This window comes from Ctenocephalides felis, unplaced genomic scaffold (assembly GCF_003426905.1).
Source record: "Ctenocephalides felis isolate EL2017-DRISC unplaced genomic scaffold, ASM342690v1 CF-g0.4_SCAFFOLD_01224, whole genome shotgun sequence".
NCBI classification, from domain to species: domain Eukaryota; kingdom Metazoa; phylum Arthropoda; class Insecta; order Siphonaptera; family Pulicidae; genus Ctenocephalides; species Ctenocephalides felis.
In genome coordinates this window covers 70,563-88,929 of record NW_020537378.1, presented here as the reverse complement: position 1 = coordinate 88,929, position 18,367 = coordinate 70,563, and the positions used below count along the sequence as shown (strand labels likewise).

General features: G+C 32.2%; 3 protein-coding genes across 3 annotated transcripts; all 3 read left to right on the top strand.

Annotated features, from left to right (window-relative positions):
- The first annotated feature begins 3,046 nt into the window (after window positions 1-3,046).
- On the top strand, window positions 3,047-4,555 carry LOC113369315 (zinc finger protein 836-like). Its single transcript, XM_026610096.1, has one exon. The coding sequence runs from the start codon at window positions 3,047-3,049 to the stop codon at window positions 4,553-4,555; it is 1,509 nt and encodes a 502-aa protein (XP_026465881.1).
- Window positions 4,556-9,835: 5,280 nt separating this feature from the next.
- Window positions 9,836-11,011, top strand: LOC113369314 (zinc finger protein 471-like). The gene is made up of 2 exons (XM_026610095.1): window positions 9,836-10,223; window positions 10,728-11,011. The coding sequence occupies exons 1-2, from the start codon at window positions 9,836-9,838 to the stop codon at window positions 11,009-11,011; spliced, it is 672 nt and encodes a 223-aa protein (XP_026465880.1).
- Window positions 11,012-17,189: 6,178 nt separating this feature from the next.
- Window positions 17,190-18,071, top strand: LOC113369313 (zinc finger protein 708-like). Its single transcript, XM_026610094.1, has one exon. The coding sequence runs from the start codon at window positions 17,190-17,192 to the stop codon at window positions 18,069-18,071; it is 882 nt and encodes a 293-aa protein (XP_026465879.1).
- The last annotated feature ends 296 nt before the right edge of the window (window positions 18,072-18,367 follow it).

The window sequence follows — 18,367 nt, the reverse complement described above, 5'->3', positions numbered from 1 at the left end:
CAATGTCTGATATTTATAAGAATTACATAAACTGAATTGCAAAGTTAAAACTACTTATTTAAAGTATATAAGTTTTAAACTTTAGTCAGTATTAAAATTAAAATCTGAATTATTTTCGATATACAAAAAAAAGTTTTAAAAAAAAAAATTAGGCCAATTTTTTTCAAAAGCAACTATTTTGTCAAAACAAGCAGAAAGTTCTTTGAATCATACAAATCGGCCGCTCAGTTCTCTCAAACACTGCCATTTTTTGCACATTTAGCCCAGTATCTTCGAAATTGCCGGACCTGCTATTGCCAAAAACTAATCACCTCATCTCACAATCATTACAAACTCAATGTTTTTTAGATCATTCAAATCGGATACTCCGTTCTCTCAAAAACTCGATTTGTATTTTCTGCACTCTTTACTCCGTATCTCCATAATTGCTGGACCTGTCTTTGCGAAAAACTAATCAGCACATCTCCCTATCAATAAGAATCGAATGTTTTTTGAACTATTCAAATCGGTTGATCCGTGCGCCCGAAAACATGTACGAAAAATTGACGACATACAAAACACACACACACATCAATTTTTTCTGAGGTATGCCAAAGTGTTTAGAAACCATCAAAACGTCGAGAAATGCAAAAAAAATCATTTTAGATTTTCGGCCCATTACTATAACTACCCTACGGGAAGTTAATAATGACTGATTTAAAGAAGTATACCTAATCGCTGTAAACCATTTAGAAGTGGGAAACTATTGCAAATTTTTTTTTTCAAATATAGTAGTTACTTTTGACTTCCCGAAGGAAGTTGGAAGGAGTGTGTGTGAACAGATTTTTTGCCGAAAATCGGCGTTTTCTCAAAAACGGCTGGACCAATTTCAAAAATTTAAAAGCCTTTCGACTAGCGTTTATCAATTTTGCGTGACGATCAGCCAAGTCGTTTCTTTGTAAATAGCAGAAAAGTGAAACAATTTTCGTCCACGTTTTACCCCGCAGTTCTGAATCGATTTTGAAAATTCAAAAACCGTTCGAAAGATACTAATTGGGAATCGTGCTGATGAGTTGTTGGTAGAGATCGGCCTGGCCGTTTTCTTGTAATAAAGTGTTGAAAATTTGTTTTGATGGTAGATACCATAGTCTTCTAGATCATACAAAAATATTACGGCCCCACGACAACTCGTTTAGCTTTAAAAAATTCGTCAAAGTTTGCAAAAATTAGTATCGTTTTTTTGGCATTTGTCAATATTAGACCTTTCATCGACGATTGCTCAAAAACGTCTGAACCGATTTCAGAAATTTAAAAACCATTGGATATTAGTTGGGAATGAAACTGATTAGTTTTAGGTGAAAATCTACCGAACCGTTTGCTTGTATTTCGTCGTTGAAAAAAATATTTGAGCCGATTTTTATGAAACTTTTTTTGATGATATATATCATGATCTTATACAACTTATTTGAAATTTTACGGCCTTACGACAAGTAGTTTAATTTTGAAAATTCATCAAAGTTTGAGAAAATGAGTAGTTTTTTTGACGTTTGTTAAAATTAAAATTAGACGATTTACTTGGTATATCGATAGAGTATTAATGAACATGCTAAACCATTAAAATCCTACGGCAACTGGTTCAATTATAAAAATTATTGAATTTTGAAAATTTGCCTTTAGAAAATACTCCGAGTTAACGTCTTCCTTTTCAATTAAGTGTGATATTGTAAATCTACTGGGAATACTTGAATCCCTCATAAATTAATTTATTTTTTACTGATTAAGTCGATTATTAACACATTTCGGGAAGTTTATGTAACTTATTGCCTAAAGGCAAAATACCAATACTAACTAGTTAAAAAATGGTTTGAATATTACACATTGATGGAAAACGAACACATACGAAATACGAAGCCGAATACATACACACGGTAATTTTTTAAAAGCGCGGCCAAATAATCCAAACTTTAATTATCATAAGTAAGTAAAACCACTTGTCGCAGGCTAGTACGTATAGTTTAGTACGCTCATTTAGAGCAGAAACTCTATCGCCATGCAAAGTTTCACTTAAATTGCCAAAAAAATGACAATCTATTATGAAAAAGAAACGACTTGACCGATCTTCGACAGAAACCATTTATTTCTAAATGATATCAATCAAATAAAAAACGGTTAAGAATTTTTGACAAAAACATGGACGATAATTTTTGCACGTTTCCGCCAATAGTAAAGAAACGGATCGACCAATTGTCTCAAGAAACTAATCAACGCAAGCGCTTATCCAGTTTCATTTTATAGTTTTTAAATTTTAACATCGGTTCAGACGAAAAAACGTCGAGGAAAGGTCAAATTTTGACTCACGTCAAAGACGCAGATTTTTTTTAAAAAATACACATATATAAGGTAAAGCTAAGTAAATTTGAGCAATTATATTGTGAAAACTAAACGAAAAATATAACAACCAATAAGATACATTAAACAAAAAACCCTTTCACTTGTGTGAAAAAAAATGTGTTTTTTTGCTGTTTATAAAAAATTTGTCACTTGGTCTTTGTTTAAACCAAAGGGCGGGGTAAAATCAGACGGCGAGAGGACAAGCAATCCAATTTACTATTTTTAATTTTAAAGGGATTTAACGAAATAATAGCTACATTATTCAACCAATGAAAAATATGAATTTTATAGATACATTTTTTACAGAGGTAACTCTGTATATAATCTTGATTTATTATTTTGTCCAAAATTTTCACCAGCAGAGTTGAAATAAAGATTTATTTCATTTATCTTTTGTAAAAATGCTTTTTTAACGTCGTAAGAATCAGGGTGATGGCTGGTTGTACATTTTTCCCTCTACTTTCAAATATTGTTGTTAAGAAATCCTTAACTTTACTTGTTTTTGAAATATCGGTGATGGACCTTTTTACCCGCAAATCTTTAAATATATATATATATATATATATATATATATATATTTGTTACATACTCATTGAGCACTATAAAAACTTTTCAATTATGACCCCCCCCTGACGCCGAAGCTGGATCCGCCACTGTGTACAATTCAAAACAGCATATGGTAGTGCATGAACATGAATGTGTATTTTGTTCAAAGACTTTTCCAGAAGCAAGTGCATTAGAAGTGCATCTAAAATCTCATACAGGTGAAAAACATTTCAAATGTACCCAGTGTGATAAAGCATTTACTACAAAATATCATTTAGATCAACACATATGCGCTCATGCCACAGAACAAACTTTACACTTGAATGAATCTTGTAATCAAAAACAAAATGTTCATGCTGATACTGCCAATAGACCGTATAAATGTCAACAATGTGATAAACCATTTATGAGCTCGAGTCATTTGAATCGTCATATGCTCATTCATACTGGGGAACGCCCTAATAAATGTGAAATATGTGATAAGACATTCAAACATTTGGATAATTTGAATAGACATATGCTGAGTCACACTGGTGAACGAGCTCATATTTGTAGAATATGTGGTAAAAAGTTTATATATTCATGCAATTTGAAACAACATATGCTCATTCATACAGGGGAACGCTCTAATAAATGTACAATATGTGATAAAACATTCCTACGATTGGATAGTTTGAGTAAACATATGCTCGTTCACACTGGTGAACGCTCTAATAAATGTACAATATGTGATAAGACATTCTCACAATCGAGTCATTTGAATCCACATATGCTAACTCACACTGGGGAACGTCCTAATGAATGTGAAGTATGTGATAAGACATTTTTTCAATTGAGTCATTTGAAACAACATATGCTCATTCACACTGGGGAACTTCTTCATAAATGTACAATATGTTATAAGGCATTTGCAGAATTGAGTGACTTGAATAGACATATGCTCATTCACACTGAGGAACGTCCTAACAAATGTACAATATGTGATAAAACTTTTACACACTCGAGTAGCTTGAATAGACATATGCTCACTCACACTGGTGAACGAGCTCATATTTGTAGAATATGTGGTAAGAAGTTCATACATTCATATCATTTGAATCCAGATATGCTCATTCACACTGGGGAACGCCCTAATAAATGTACAATATGTGATAAGGCATTTACACAATCGAGTGTCTTGAAACGACATATGCTCATTCACACTGGGGAACTTCTTCATAAATGTACAATATGTTATAAGGCTTTTGCACAATTGAGCGGCTTGAAAAGACATATGCTCATTCACGCTGAGGAACGTTCTAACAAATGTACAATATGTGATAAGACTTTTACACACTCGAGTAAGTTCAATAGACATATGCTCACTCACACTGGGGAACGCCCTAATAAATGTACAATATGTGATAAGACTTTTACACAATCGAGTAGCTTGAAAAGACATATGCTCATTCACGCTGAGGAACGTTCCAACAAATGTACAATATGTGATAAGACTTTTACACACTTGAGTAGCTTGAATAGACATATGCTCACTCACACTGGGGAACGCCCTAATAAATGTACAATATGTGATAAGACTTTTACACAATCGAGTAGCTTGAATAGACATATGATCATTCACACTAGGCAAAATATGTGATAAGACATTTACAGATCCAAGTGTCTTGAATAATCATGCAAATTCACATTGGTGACCATCTACACAAATGTAAGATATGCAAGAAGTCATTCATATATTCATATAGCTTGACAGGACATATGTTAATTCACTGTGGGGAACGGCCTCACAAATGTAAAATATGCAATAAGATATTCAGACAATTAACTCATTTATATAAGCATATGTTCATTCACATTAGTGATGTTACAAAATATGCAACAATGCATTTAGACCAGGGGTCGGCAAGCTTTTAACTGTGGTGTGCCGAGCCACTCTATCAATATGATTCAGAGTGCAGCCTGAATTCTGAAATATATAACCAGGTTCTGGGGGAGAAGAATTATAACCAAATTTATCTTTTAAACATTTTTATTAACTAGTGGGGTGCATGGCATCGTGCCTTAATTCAAATTGCTAGAACTTCCCATACTGAAATTAAAAATCATGGTACTGAACCCAAAAAAAATTACACAAAATATGTACACAGTATTAAAATCTCTATAAAATATCTGATAATTTGATGTACATAAGTCCAATGGGTGTAAAAATATTATAATGTTTATAAAAATACTACAATGGGTGTAAAATTACTACAATGTTCGTAAACAATACTACAATGGGTGTAAAATTACTACAATGGGTGTAAAAATACTACAATGGGTGTAAAATTACTACAATGGGTGTAAAAATACTACAATGGGTGTAAAATTACTACAATGGGTGTAAAATTACTACAATGTTTGCAAAAATACTACAATGGGAGTAAAATTACTACAATGTTTGTAAACAATACTACAATGGGTGTAAAAATACTACAATGGGTGTAAAATTACTACAATGGGTGTAAAAATACTACAATGGGTGTAAAATTACTACAATGTTTGTAAAAAATACTACAATGGGTGTAAAATTACTACAATGGGTGTAAAATTACTACAATGGGTGTAAAATTACTACAATGGGTGTAAAATTACTACAATGGGTGTAAAATTACTACAATGGGTGTAAAATTACTACAATGGGTGTAAAATTACTACAATGGGTGTAAAAATACTACAATGGGTGTAAAATTGATATGTGGAACCAAAAGGTGAAAGGATAACGCATGCAATTTTCTTTAAACAATTAAATATTTCCGACAATGTCATCCAACAATTTAATTTTCCATGGAGTCGTCTTCCTGATTTTTTCGTAATTCCTTAAATTTTGTTTTCCATAATTCTAAAGATATTAGTTCCATAATTTCCATTTCAAAATCATCAACATTCATCCACTCAAAAATTGAAAAATCAAACGGTATTATTGATGGATCTATGAAATCTGGTTTTATGAGGAAGGAAAATTTAGGCACATAAGCTTTAAAGTCTTTGCATCTGGAAAATTCATCTTTAAGTGCTTCAATGTAGATTGAATTACATTAGCGAGCTACATTAGATAAGTAATTATATTTCAACATTTTTTCTTATTTAAAAATCACTTCGTCTCGATATATTTGCGATTGCCCTGATTATTTTGTAGAGTGCCATGCAGAACGCCGTCGCGTGCCAAGCCTGGCACGCGTGCCGTAGGTTGCCGATGCCTGATTTAGACTATCGAATCATTTGGAAAGGCACATACTTGTACACACCAGAGAATAATTATAAGTATTTAATAATGGATTTATCTAATCAGGAACTGAAACATGACTGCTGATAGAAACTAGTGGTGTATGGCATCGTGCCTTAAGGCAAATTGCTGGAACTTCCTGTACCGTAATGAAATGCTCGAGGAATATTAAATGTGTTTAAATAGATTTTAAAAAAATATTGTAACTTTGTCTAATATTTATAAGAATTATATTAACTGAAATTATTTGTTTAAAGTGTATTAAAACTTTAGTCAAAATCCAAATTAAAATGAAATAATTTCGATATACAAAAAAAAAAAAATTTTTTTTAAATTTTGAAATAATGTTTTTATCCAAAATCAATTTTTTTTGTTAAAACAAGCAGAAAATTCTTTGAATCATTCAAATCGGACGCTTAGTTCTCTCAAAACTGCCATTTTTTGCATATTTAGTTCTGTATTTTCGAAATGGCTGAACCTGCCTTTGCCAAAAACTAATCACCTCTTCTCCCAATCATTGCAAATTGAATGTTTTTTCTATCATTCAAATCGGATGCTCTGTTCTCTTGAAAACTCGATTTGTATTTTCTGCACTCTTTGCTCTTTATCTCCGTAATTGCTGGACTTGCCTTTGCCAAAAACTAATCAGTGCATCTCCCTATCAATAGGAATCGAATGTTTTTTGAACCATTCAATTCAGTTGAACCGTGCGCTCGAAAACGTTGGACGAATGCCAAAATGTTCAAAAACCTTCAAAACGTGAAGATATGCAAAAAATTTTATTTTTGATTTTTGGCCCATTACTATAACTGTCCTACAGGAAGTTAATAATAATAATAATTTTATTTATTGTAATTTTTTGTATCAACAATAGGTTTTATATTTATTTTGTAAACCAAAAGACCAAATTGATTTATATTTTTATAACAGATTTATGTGATCTTTAAATTAAATGTAATTTTGAATTTGGTGCTTCATAATATAATAATCCATAGATTTTTGACATGAAAGGAATGTCTCTATTTTAATTATGTTATTTAGTGAATCATTATTTGTTTCTGTCTGTAAGTATTTGGTGGGTGTTAGATGTGGAAAATTATATGCTATTTTTGTGGCTTTATTCATTATTCTCTGTATGTCATTTAGGTTAGATTTAGTTGTTTGGTTCCATGTTGTTATTCCATATAAAATTATAGGTATCATTTGCGTTTTAAGAATTAGTATCTTATTTTTTTGCCGAGAGAGTGGATCCTTTTTAAAGCCACTGTTAATGTTCCTATCTTTCTTTTTATTTTGTTTATATGTTCTGTCCATGTCAGTTTTTCATTTATTATCAGTCCTGAGTATTTTATGCTTTCCACTTCCTCTATTTCTCTATTATTTACTTTAATATTTAGATTAGTGTTCTCGTATTTTTTCTATGTTTGAAATATATGTATTTTATTTTATCGATGTTAATTGTTAGTTTATTTCCATTTAATTTTATATTTATATTAATTATATTTATATTAATTTTATATCTATATATGTAAATAATCGACTTAATCAATAAAATATAAATTAACTAGCAAACCCGGCGAACTCCGTTTCGCCACCAGATGGTTTCGTGAGAAAGATGAAGAATTTTTTGTTTGTTTTATATTTGAAAAGGAAAATTTTTATTTTATTACACAACAGTAATGAATTTATTTCGATTACAAAAATGATGTGTTTTTTAGTTGAACTTCTCTAAGTAAATGAAAGTGAATCAAATGTAAATACTGAATCGAAGAGTTATACGTGTCCGCAAATTATCCGTTTCATTGAAGTGCTCTTTGGTAAACCACATTTTTTGTTTCTTGGTCTGACGTTGATACATATGAAATTAGCGGATGGTTTCCCAACTCATGAACAGGCAACATATAACTGCCCATGTGAAAAACAATGATTTTCTAAATAATCTATTTGGAATTTATCCCGCAAACACTAAGCGATTGGCTTTGCGACTTGGTATTGCAAACGCAAGGCGAACTGGAAATTAAAATCGTTTGAAGTCAAACGGAAGACCAGTCGGAATCATTGGTATGTCACCAAATCGCCAGCAATTTTTGATTGAATGGTAAAATTCAGTGCGTGTACATCATTATTCTTTGCGGCAAGAATTGCTCGTTGACTTAACCAAGCATAATTCTGATAATTCTCACTAATGTCATTACTCGAATTTTTAATTACGGTGCATGAAGTTCCAGCAATTTGCATTAAATCACGATGTCATGCACCCCTAATTTTCTTAGCTATAAACCTTGCGGAGCCTGAGACCTTTCCAACGAATGCAAAATTGTCGAAATCAGTTCGTGCGTTCTGGAGTTATTTCGTCAGGAAGAAAAACCCGACTTATTTTTATATATATGTAGATTTATGATTAAAAGTATTCGGAGTGGATTTATTACACATAATTGAAAACGAATGAACACGTTCGTTAAATTAAATAATATTAAATATTTTCAAATATATTATGAATACTATAACTTCCATTATTTGTATTTAATAGACAAAATCTAAGAGCTTATGAATTGGACGATGACGTTTATAAAAGTTTACATGAAAAATAATTAAACAGAGTTTAATAAGGGGAGTTAGAATGAAGGATCTGTTCTCATATTACTAATAGTAAGAATTTTATAAACCAAACAGCAAAGTTAAAATGAACTATCTCAAATAAACTTAAAATTAAAATTTGAATGATTTTTGATATTCAAAGAATATAGTTCTCCAAAATTAAAAAAATAATGTACAATTTTTTTGTTTTTCCCAAAAATAATCGTTCCGTCAATACAAGCAAAATGGTTTTTGAATCATTTAAATCGGATATTTCGTTCTCTCAAAAACTGCAATTTTTTGCACATTTATCTTGGTATCTCCAAAACGGCTGGGCCTGCCTTTGCCAAAAACGAATCACCACTTCTACCCGTCATGGTCATGAACAGACAAATCACTTAAGTAGGACTCCATATGTTTATTTTTTAAATCAAACAAATATTGTTTAAGTTCCTTTATAGCTTTATTCAGTTTAGCTTTGTCATCCGGAAAATGAGTATTTTACCACCTTCTACGCAGTTTTCTCTTACAGGCTATGAGTCTTTTAGCTTCGAGTGGACAGAAAAATCGCTCAACAATATCATTTGTGGGTGTTGTTTTGCGAGCCGCGTCAGTGATATTTTTATTGAGAATACCTATTGCATTATCAACATAATCTGTACTTTTTAGAGGTACTTTGCAGCATAAATTGTCATCAATATATTTAGAAAATAATTCCCAATTAGTTTTTTTATTTGTTAATGATGGACTTTTAGATTGTAATTTAAAGTTTGAGCTAATAATAATTTCGGATTTCAAATTTTGCCGCCGAAAAACACATAGCTGATTTGTGTTTAACTTCAGCTTGATCTGTTGTTTATAAAAGCAAAATGGAGGAGAAATGTCAAAGTGGTTTATGGAATTATTAAAGTTAAATTCGAAGATAAATTTAGTAAAAAGGTCAGTGTTAGCATTATATCATATTAAACAATAAACGAATTAGTAAATATTGTAACACATATATTATTATACACTTAGACTTCCCAATTTTTAAGAACTTATCACCAGTTTGTTTATTATAACCTACAAACTCCAAACATGTCTGCAGAAACAAATTCAAACAAAACAATTAAAACGGAACCGATCGATGATTATCTTCAAGTGAAGCAGGAATTTGATGATTATGAAAATACATCAGATTTGTATACGGATAATGATGATATATGTCTGCAGCAATTTCTAAAATCTGAGATTACAATTGACGAGGAAATAAAACAAGAGACGATTGATGACCAATATGACGTGACTAGTACAAACAAAACTGTATTAGATGAAAATTCTTCCCTATGTAACGAAGAGATCAGTGAATCAAGTACGATAGTCGATAGTACAAACAAAACATTTGACAAAGTTTCAGGAAAAGATAAGACAACTAGTAAGTTGAAATACAAATGTAAATCATGCAGTAAAACATTTGTAGAAAAAGGTAACTTAAAAAAACATGAAAGGATCCATACTGGAGAACGGCCTTATGAGTGCAAAATATGCAATAAAAGATTTTCACAGTCAAGTAATTTAAGACAGCATTTATCAGTGCATACAGGTGAACGTCCTTACGCATGTGAAATATGTAATAAAACATTCAGAATGAAAAAAATGTTAAAACAACATAAAGCCGTCCATTCTGGAGAACGCCGTAATGAGTGCAAAATATGCAATAAAACATTTAAAAGAAAAAATAATTTAAAACAACATGAAATGATTCACACTGAAGAAAGGCCTCATGAGTGCAACATATGCAATAAAAGATTTTCACGGCCAAGTATTTTAAGAGAGCATTTATCAGTGCATACTGAAGAACGACCTCACGCATGTGAAATATGTAATAAAACATTCAGAACAAAACCTATATTAATGCAACATAAAATAGTACATACTGGAGAACGCTGTAATGAGTGCAAAATATGCAATAAAACATTTTCAAATATAGGTAATTTAATAACACATTTATCAGTGTGTAGTGAAGAACGACCTTATGAAAGTGAGACATGCAATAAAACATTCAAAACAAAAAATAATTTAAAACAACATGAAATCAGTCACACTGAAGAAAGGCCTCATGAGTGCAACATATGCAATAAAAGATTTTTACGGTCGAGTATTTTAAGAGAGCATTTATCAGTGCATACTGAAGAACGACCTTATGCATGTGAAATATGTAATAAAACATTCAGAACAAAACCTATATTACAGGGTCTGGCACTCGAAGTGTAACCAATTTCAAACAGCTCGCGTAGCTGATGCACGTGTACTAACTGTCAGTAAGTTAGCTAAATGATAGTTTAGACTATTGTTTATAAGCGTACGAAAGTATATAGTCGACAGTGAACGCAAAAAAAAGAAATCAGTAATGGATTTCAAAAGTAACAGTGTGATTACATTATATTTAGCTGGAAAATCACAACCAGCGATTATTCGAGGGCTCAAACACCTTAAAGTGAATAAAGTTTTCGCTTATCGCACCATAACTCGTTACAATGAAACTGGTAGCATCGCAAAACGTCATGGAGGTGGTCACCAAAAGACTGCAATGTCACATGAGATGGTCAAAAAAGTGAGAAAGCGACTCGAGCGAAATCCCCGACGAAGTGCCAATTAAATGGCAGAAGAACTTAATACATCTGACCGTAGCATCCGCCGCATACTGAAAAATGATCTCAAGGTCAAGCCTTATAAGATCCAAAAGGCACATGATCTTACGTCGAAGCAGCAGCAAGTGAGACTTCAGAGAGCTAAGGAGTTGCTTCGCCTGGCCGAGAGTGGTAAATTTCCGAACATTGTGTTTTCCGACGAGAAAATTTTCATAATTAAGCAATTCGCACACTCTCAAAACGATAGGGTTTACTTGACTGAACGTTCAGACAAGAATTTGAGCCATCGACTGGCCACCAGGAGGCAACACCAGCCACAGATAATGGTTTGGGCCGCTGTAACCGCAGATGGGCGATCTCCAATCGTTTTCATCGAGCCTGGCGTCAAGGTAAATGTGCGATATCATCGGGAAAGTATTCTGAAGGTTGCTTTGAAGCCATGGGCAGATCAACATTTCGGTGGCAGACCATGGACGTTTCAACAGGGCTCGGCAGCGTATCATAAAGCTCGAGTGAACCAAGAATGGCTGAAAAACACCGTTCCGAACTTCAAAACGTCCGCACAATGGCTCTCAAATTCACCACACGCGAATCCTATGGATTTTTCTCTTTGGGCCATTTCGGAGAGCAAGGTCCGAACTAAAGGGTGCATCAGTCTCGAGGCGCTAAAAAAAGCCGTTGTCCGCCAGTGGGCCAAAATACCTGCAAATCACGTTCGGCCAAATGCGATTTGTTTTTGGACCGTCTAAAGGCCATAGTCAAAGCAAAAGGTGGTCATGTCGAGCAAAAGTATATTGTTCTTAAATTTTGTATTATTTTTACACATTTTGTACTTTGAATCGAGTAAAATTGATTTTCCAAACTGAATTTATGGCTCTTTCAATTGGTTACACTTCGAGTGCCGGACCCTGTAATGCAACATAAAACAGTACATACTGGAGAACGACCATATGAGTGCAAAATATGCAATAAAACATTTTCACATTCAGGTAATTTAATAACGCATTTATCAGTGCATAGTGAAGAACGACCTATATGCAATAAAACGTTCAAAACAAAACCTATATTAATGCGACATGAAAGAAGACATACTAGAGAACAAACTGGAATTAAAAAGTCAACAAAACTGTTGAATCAGTCTGGAAACAGCCCGACCTAATAATCCTTATCCATTACACAACCTATATTGATACACAGGATATTAAATGCAATTTATTTAATATATATTTCAGTTACAACTATGGTTGTTACTCCTAACCAGTGACTTGTATGTAATTGTTTAATAATATAAATACATAGTACAAATGCTATTTTCTTTTTGTTTTATTCAAAACATTACTATTTTTGTTTTTCAATTATTCAATATTCTTAGTAAAACTCCTTTAGGCGCGACTAGGGTGTAAAACTGTGCAAATACAACGGAAGAGCGTTACGGCCGAGTCGAGTGCCAATGATTCGTGCCGTAATGAGTGCAATGCCCAAAAAAATTTTTATCCAGCCCTGGTCCTAGTAAAAATCTTGATTTAATAAAACATCTTTGAATTGGTAGAATAATTTATCCCGTCTTCAGTAAATAATTATAGCGAAAATAAAAAAACAAATGAAAAATCCGTGCCATGTAAGAAACGGAAATTTATTGAAATAATTTGTATTATTCGTGGTTACTATATATTTTTAGAAATAAATTTTCTAGGCAAGATGGATATTACAGCCACTCAAAGAATGAGACTGTATCGCCAGCGAAAAAGTGAAAAAAAAAAACAAACAGTCAATGAATGTATGTTAATTTTAATTACATGAAGTTCTTCAAACACAATTATTACATGATGAGTGAAATTGTGAAAACAATATTTGTTTAAGCGTTATTAATCCGCTGTGTGAATGAATATTATAGAATTATTATTATTCAGCAATTACTTCATTTGTCTAGTGAAGGTTCAAGTCCTAAATGCTAATTACAATGACAAACCGATCATGTCGTATTTGAAGTATGACATTATTTAATTACATTATTGTTTTTAAATACTATACATATTTTTAATGCTATTATTAATATATAATTTACAATTTATTATATAAATATGTATAATAATAGACATTAAAAAATGTGTGGATCACGAGTGTTACAATATTAAAAAGTAACATTATTCAAAATTGTTACATGTATTTATTTTACTTAAATGACATATTTTACAACTCTTTTTTGCACTCTTTTTTTGTATTTTTTTTCTATGAGGCTAATTGTACGGTTGTTATAGCAACACTATCTAATTCTTCTTTCTTGGTAGTAAAAACTATGAAAAGTCAATTAATTGCTGTACCATCAGGCGTATTTTACATATAAACTGTATATCACAAACTAATCAGCACGATTCCAAACCAATATCTTTCGAACGGTGCTTGAATTTTCAAAATCGATTCAGAATTGTGGGCTGAAAAATTTTTCACTTTTCTGCTATTTATAAAGAAACAGCTTGGCCGATCATCGCACAAAACTGACAAATAATAGTCCTCATCGAAATTCATCGAATGGCTTTTAAATTTTTGCAATTGGTCAAGCCGTTTTTGAGAAAAGGTCGCTTGACCGCAAAAAATCTGATAACATACACACACACACACATACTTTTTCTAAATATGGTCTCATTCGATTCAGAATGGCTTGAAACGTCGAGAAAACATAAAATTAGGGAATCGGCTTATTTTATGAAAACATAAACTTCTCTTTAGGGAAGTTAAAAAAATTGAAAAGGTCGTTTTTGGTGTTGACAGTTGATGCATAGAGAACTGTTGTGAAGTTAGATTCTAAATTTTAGAAGAATGTCTTGTCTCTCTAAAAACCTAAAAACATACCCTTTGCTTCTAATGTCAGACGACTAAAGTTAAATTTAGAGGAGGCATTAAATCAAGCTAAGACTTTGCATAATTCAGCCAGCATGAAGTTGCCGGCGAAGACTGATATCAAGCTGTCAAGCATTTCAGATGTCAAGAGCGCGTCGGCCATTTTGTTCATTTTTATATCAGCGTTGTGTCGGCGTATTGTTTTTTATTAAGTAGGCTTGTTTCATATTTAATATTTTTTAGCTTTTCGTTATGATTCATTCTTTTTGTGTTTATTTTTTTATGTCCGTTCAAGTTTATTCGCTTTGGCTTTTTGATTACGCGCCTATTTAGTTCTTATTTTAATTTTTACATTATAGGCTAGGGTTATGTTTTAGGATTCTTTTCATTCAAAGATCATTTTAGTCTAGCTTAGATTTTATACAATGTTTTAGTTATAATTTTGTTTTAAAAAATAATTTAGGCTTACGTTTTACGCATAGGGTTACATTTTATTCATTATTTTTGTTAGGGTTACGTTGTATACATTATTAGGTTTGGTTTCGATCTTAACCTTAATTCAGTGGAAGCTAACTAAAACTCAACAAACAACAAATAGAAGGTTCAGTAAATGAAATAAAATTGAAACACTTCTGATGTTATAATACTAAACCAAAATACTTCATACTGTCTTGGAATTGACAGATATATTTCGTTTTTTCTGCAATATTTGCTATGAGGGAACAAGATATATTGTATTTTAACGTAATATATTGTCTAAGATAAAGGCTATCATCTTGGTATTAGACAATATAATAATAATAATACTTGTTTGGCTGTGATAATAATGATCTTGACAGGTTTTAGCTGTCAAAGTTATGAATCCAATACATTTCAACTTGACGTCTAACTTCTATTTCGTCGCCAACTTCATGCTGGCTGAAATATGCAAATGTCAAAATTCTTAGCCTGATTTAAGGTGGTGTTAAATTTAGTTAAATTCATAATTAATTTTACGGTATTTGTATAAACTAGTTGGTTTGGTATTTAGCCTTGAGGCAAGTTACATGAACTTCCCGAAATGTGTAAATAATCGACTTAATCAAAAAAAAATGTAAATAATATACTTCATTAATCCTACTTTTAAAAAAAACGATAATAATTTTAGCAAACTTTGACGAATTTTTAAAATTAAACTACTTGTCGTTAGGCCGTAATATTACAGTAAGTTCTATAAGACCATGATGTATATCGCCAAAAAAATTTCCATGAAAATCGGCTTAAATTTTTTTTTCAACAGTTAATTACAAGAAAACGGCTCGGTAGATTTCCACCTAAACTTAATCAGTACCATTCCCAACTAATATCTTTCGAACAGTTTTTGATATTTTAAAATCGGTTTGGTAGGATGAGCTTAAATGTCGACAAAAATTTAACACTTTTTTTCAACAGTTAATTACAAGAAAACGGCTCGGTAGATTTTCACCTAAAATTAATCAGTATCATTCCCAACTAATATCTTTCGAACAGTTTTTGATATTTTAAAATCGGTTCGGTAGGATGAGCTTAAATGTCGACGAAAATTTAACACTTTTTTTCAACAGTTAATTACAAGAAAACGGCTCGGTAGATTTCACCTAAAATTAATCAGTATCATTCCCAACTAATATCTTTCGAACAGTTTTTGATATTTTAAAATCGGTTCGGTAGGATGAGCTTAAATGTCGACGAAAATTTAACACTTTTTTTCAACAGTTAATTACAAGAAAACGGCTCGGTAGATTTTCACCTAAAATTAATCAGTATCATTCCCAACTAATATCTTTCGAACAGTTTTTGATTTTTAAAAATCGTTCGGTAGGATGAGCTTAAATGTGGACGAAAAGTTTTCTTCAAATTACAAAGAAACGGCTTGGCAGATCGTTGCACAAAACTGACAAACGATAGTCCTCACCGAAATACATCAAATGGCTTTTAAATTTCTAAAATCGGTTCAGGCGTTTTTGAGAAAACGTCGATCAAAAGTCTAATTTTGACAAATGCCAAAAAGACCATACTGATTTTTGCAAACTTTGACGAATTTTTAAAGCTGAACCAGTTGTCGTAGGGCCGTAATATTTTAGTATGATCTAGAAGACTATGGTATCTATCGTCAAAAAAATAATCATAAAAATCGTCGAAATTTTTTTTTTAAAAACTTTATTACAAGAAAACGGCCCGGCCCATCTCTACCAAAAACTAATCAGCACGATTCCCAACCAATATCTTTCGAACGGTTTTTGAATTTTCAAAATCGATTCAGAATTGCGGGCTAAAACGTAGACGAAAAATTTTTCACTTTTCTGCCATTTATGAAGAAACGGCTTGGCCGATCGTCGCACAAAACTGACAAACAATAGTTCTCGTCCAGATACATCGAATGGCTTTTAAATTTTTGAAATCGGTCCAGCCGTTTTCGAGAAAACGTCGATTTACGGCAAAAAATCTGTTCACATACACACACACACACACACACACACACACACACACACATACTTTTTCCAAATTTGGTCTCATTCGATTCAGAATGGCTTGAAACGTCGAGAAAACATAAAATTAGCGAATCGGGTTTTTTGATGAAAACATAAACTTCTCCTTCGGGAAGTTAATAATTTATTAAATAACAGGTAACTGTTAATTCCGATAACATTTGTTAAATATACACAGTGAAAATATATAAAAATGTCGGAAGCAACAATTATGCCTATGAATGATCAGAAAGTTAAAACAGAACCACCAGAATATTCAATAGAAGAGATTCAGGTTGAAATTAAGGATGAGCTTGATGAAGTTGAGGATATTGTTAAGCCTGAATCATGTTTAGAGGATGATGAAACCTGCCTGGAAAGATTCATGAATTCCGATGTAACAATAGAGGAAGAAGCCAAACAAGAGTCAACAACAATACAGGTGCCCCCTTTTAAATGTATCATTTAACAGAACATATGATCAATCACACGCCAAGTGCTAGCAAAGAAGGCTCCCATAGATGTGATATATGCCTTAAGACATTTAAACAATTATCACTTTTGGAAAAACACATTATTACTCATAAGTCAGAACGACCTTTCAAATGCCAAATATGTCTTAAGACGTTCAAACTATCAAAAGGGTTAAAGTTGCACATGATTATACATTCTGAAGAATGTCCTTTTAAATGTGAAATATGCAATAAGGCATGCTGTCAAAAAAGTGATTTAGCAAAACACATGCTAAAACATACAGGAGAACGTTCCTATGCATGCAATTCATGTGGAGACACTTTCGTGCATCCAAGTGCTCTAAGAAGTCACATGCGTATTCATACAGAAGAACGCCCCTTCAAATGTGACATATGCACTAAAGGCTTCACACAATTACTCACTCTAAAAAGCCACATGTCCACTCACATAGAACTTTCCCGTGAATGCACAATATGCAAGAAAATAATAAAAAAAACGAGCTACCTAAAAACCCACATGCTCATTCATACCGGAGAGCGCCCTTATAAATGTGATATATGCAATCTGGGTTTTGCACAAGTGGGCAACTTGAATGCACACAAGCGCACTCATACAGGAGAGCGCCCTTTTAAATGTGTTATATGCAATAAGAATTTTAAAAAAGTTCGTTTCTTGAAGAAACACTGCGAAGTACTACACCCTCATGAATGCAAAATTTGCAACAAAACATTCACAGGACCGAGCGATCTGCAAACACACATGCTTGTTCATTCTGGAGAGCGCCCTTATAAATGTGATATATGCAATAAAAGTTTTATACAGGAATGCAATTTGAAGAACCACATGGCACGGTTGCATATTAGGAAACAGGATGCAGATCAATGAAATATTAATAAGCAGAAACTAATGGGGCTGTAAGGGTGCATGCATTGACAAAAAAAACACAAAAAATCACATGGAGAAGGGAGGAGTGTAGTAAGATATCATGTGTATTTATTTTTTATCTGAATTTTTTTTTAAAAAAATCTAAACATTTTCAAAAAAAATAGTGCGCATAAGGTTCACACGCGATTGAAGTAAAACTTATTTGCTACTGTACAGATGGTATTTAAGTAAAATTAAATACATCTTATAACAATTTTGAATAATGTTTATTAGTAATATGGTAACACCTGTGATGC

Coding starts and splice junctions, on each gene's coding strand:
- LOC113369315 (XM_026610096.1), top strand. CDS start 3,047: ATGGTAGTGCATGAACATGAATGTGTATTTTGTTCAAAGACTTTTCCA.
- LOC113369314 (XM_026610095.1), top strand. CDS start 9,836: ATGTCTGCAGAAACAAATTCAAACAAAACAATTAAAACGGAACCGATC. Junction 10,224..10,727: donor TAAAACATTTGTAGAAAAAG/GTAACTTAAAAA, acceptor TTTCAAATATAG/GTAATTTAATAACACATTTA.
- LOC113369313 (XM_026610094.1), top strand. CDS start 17,190: ATGATCAATCACACGCCAAGTGCTAGCAAAGAAGGCTCCCATAGATGT.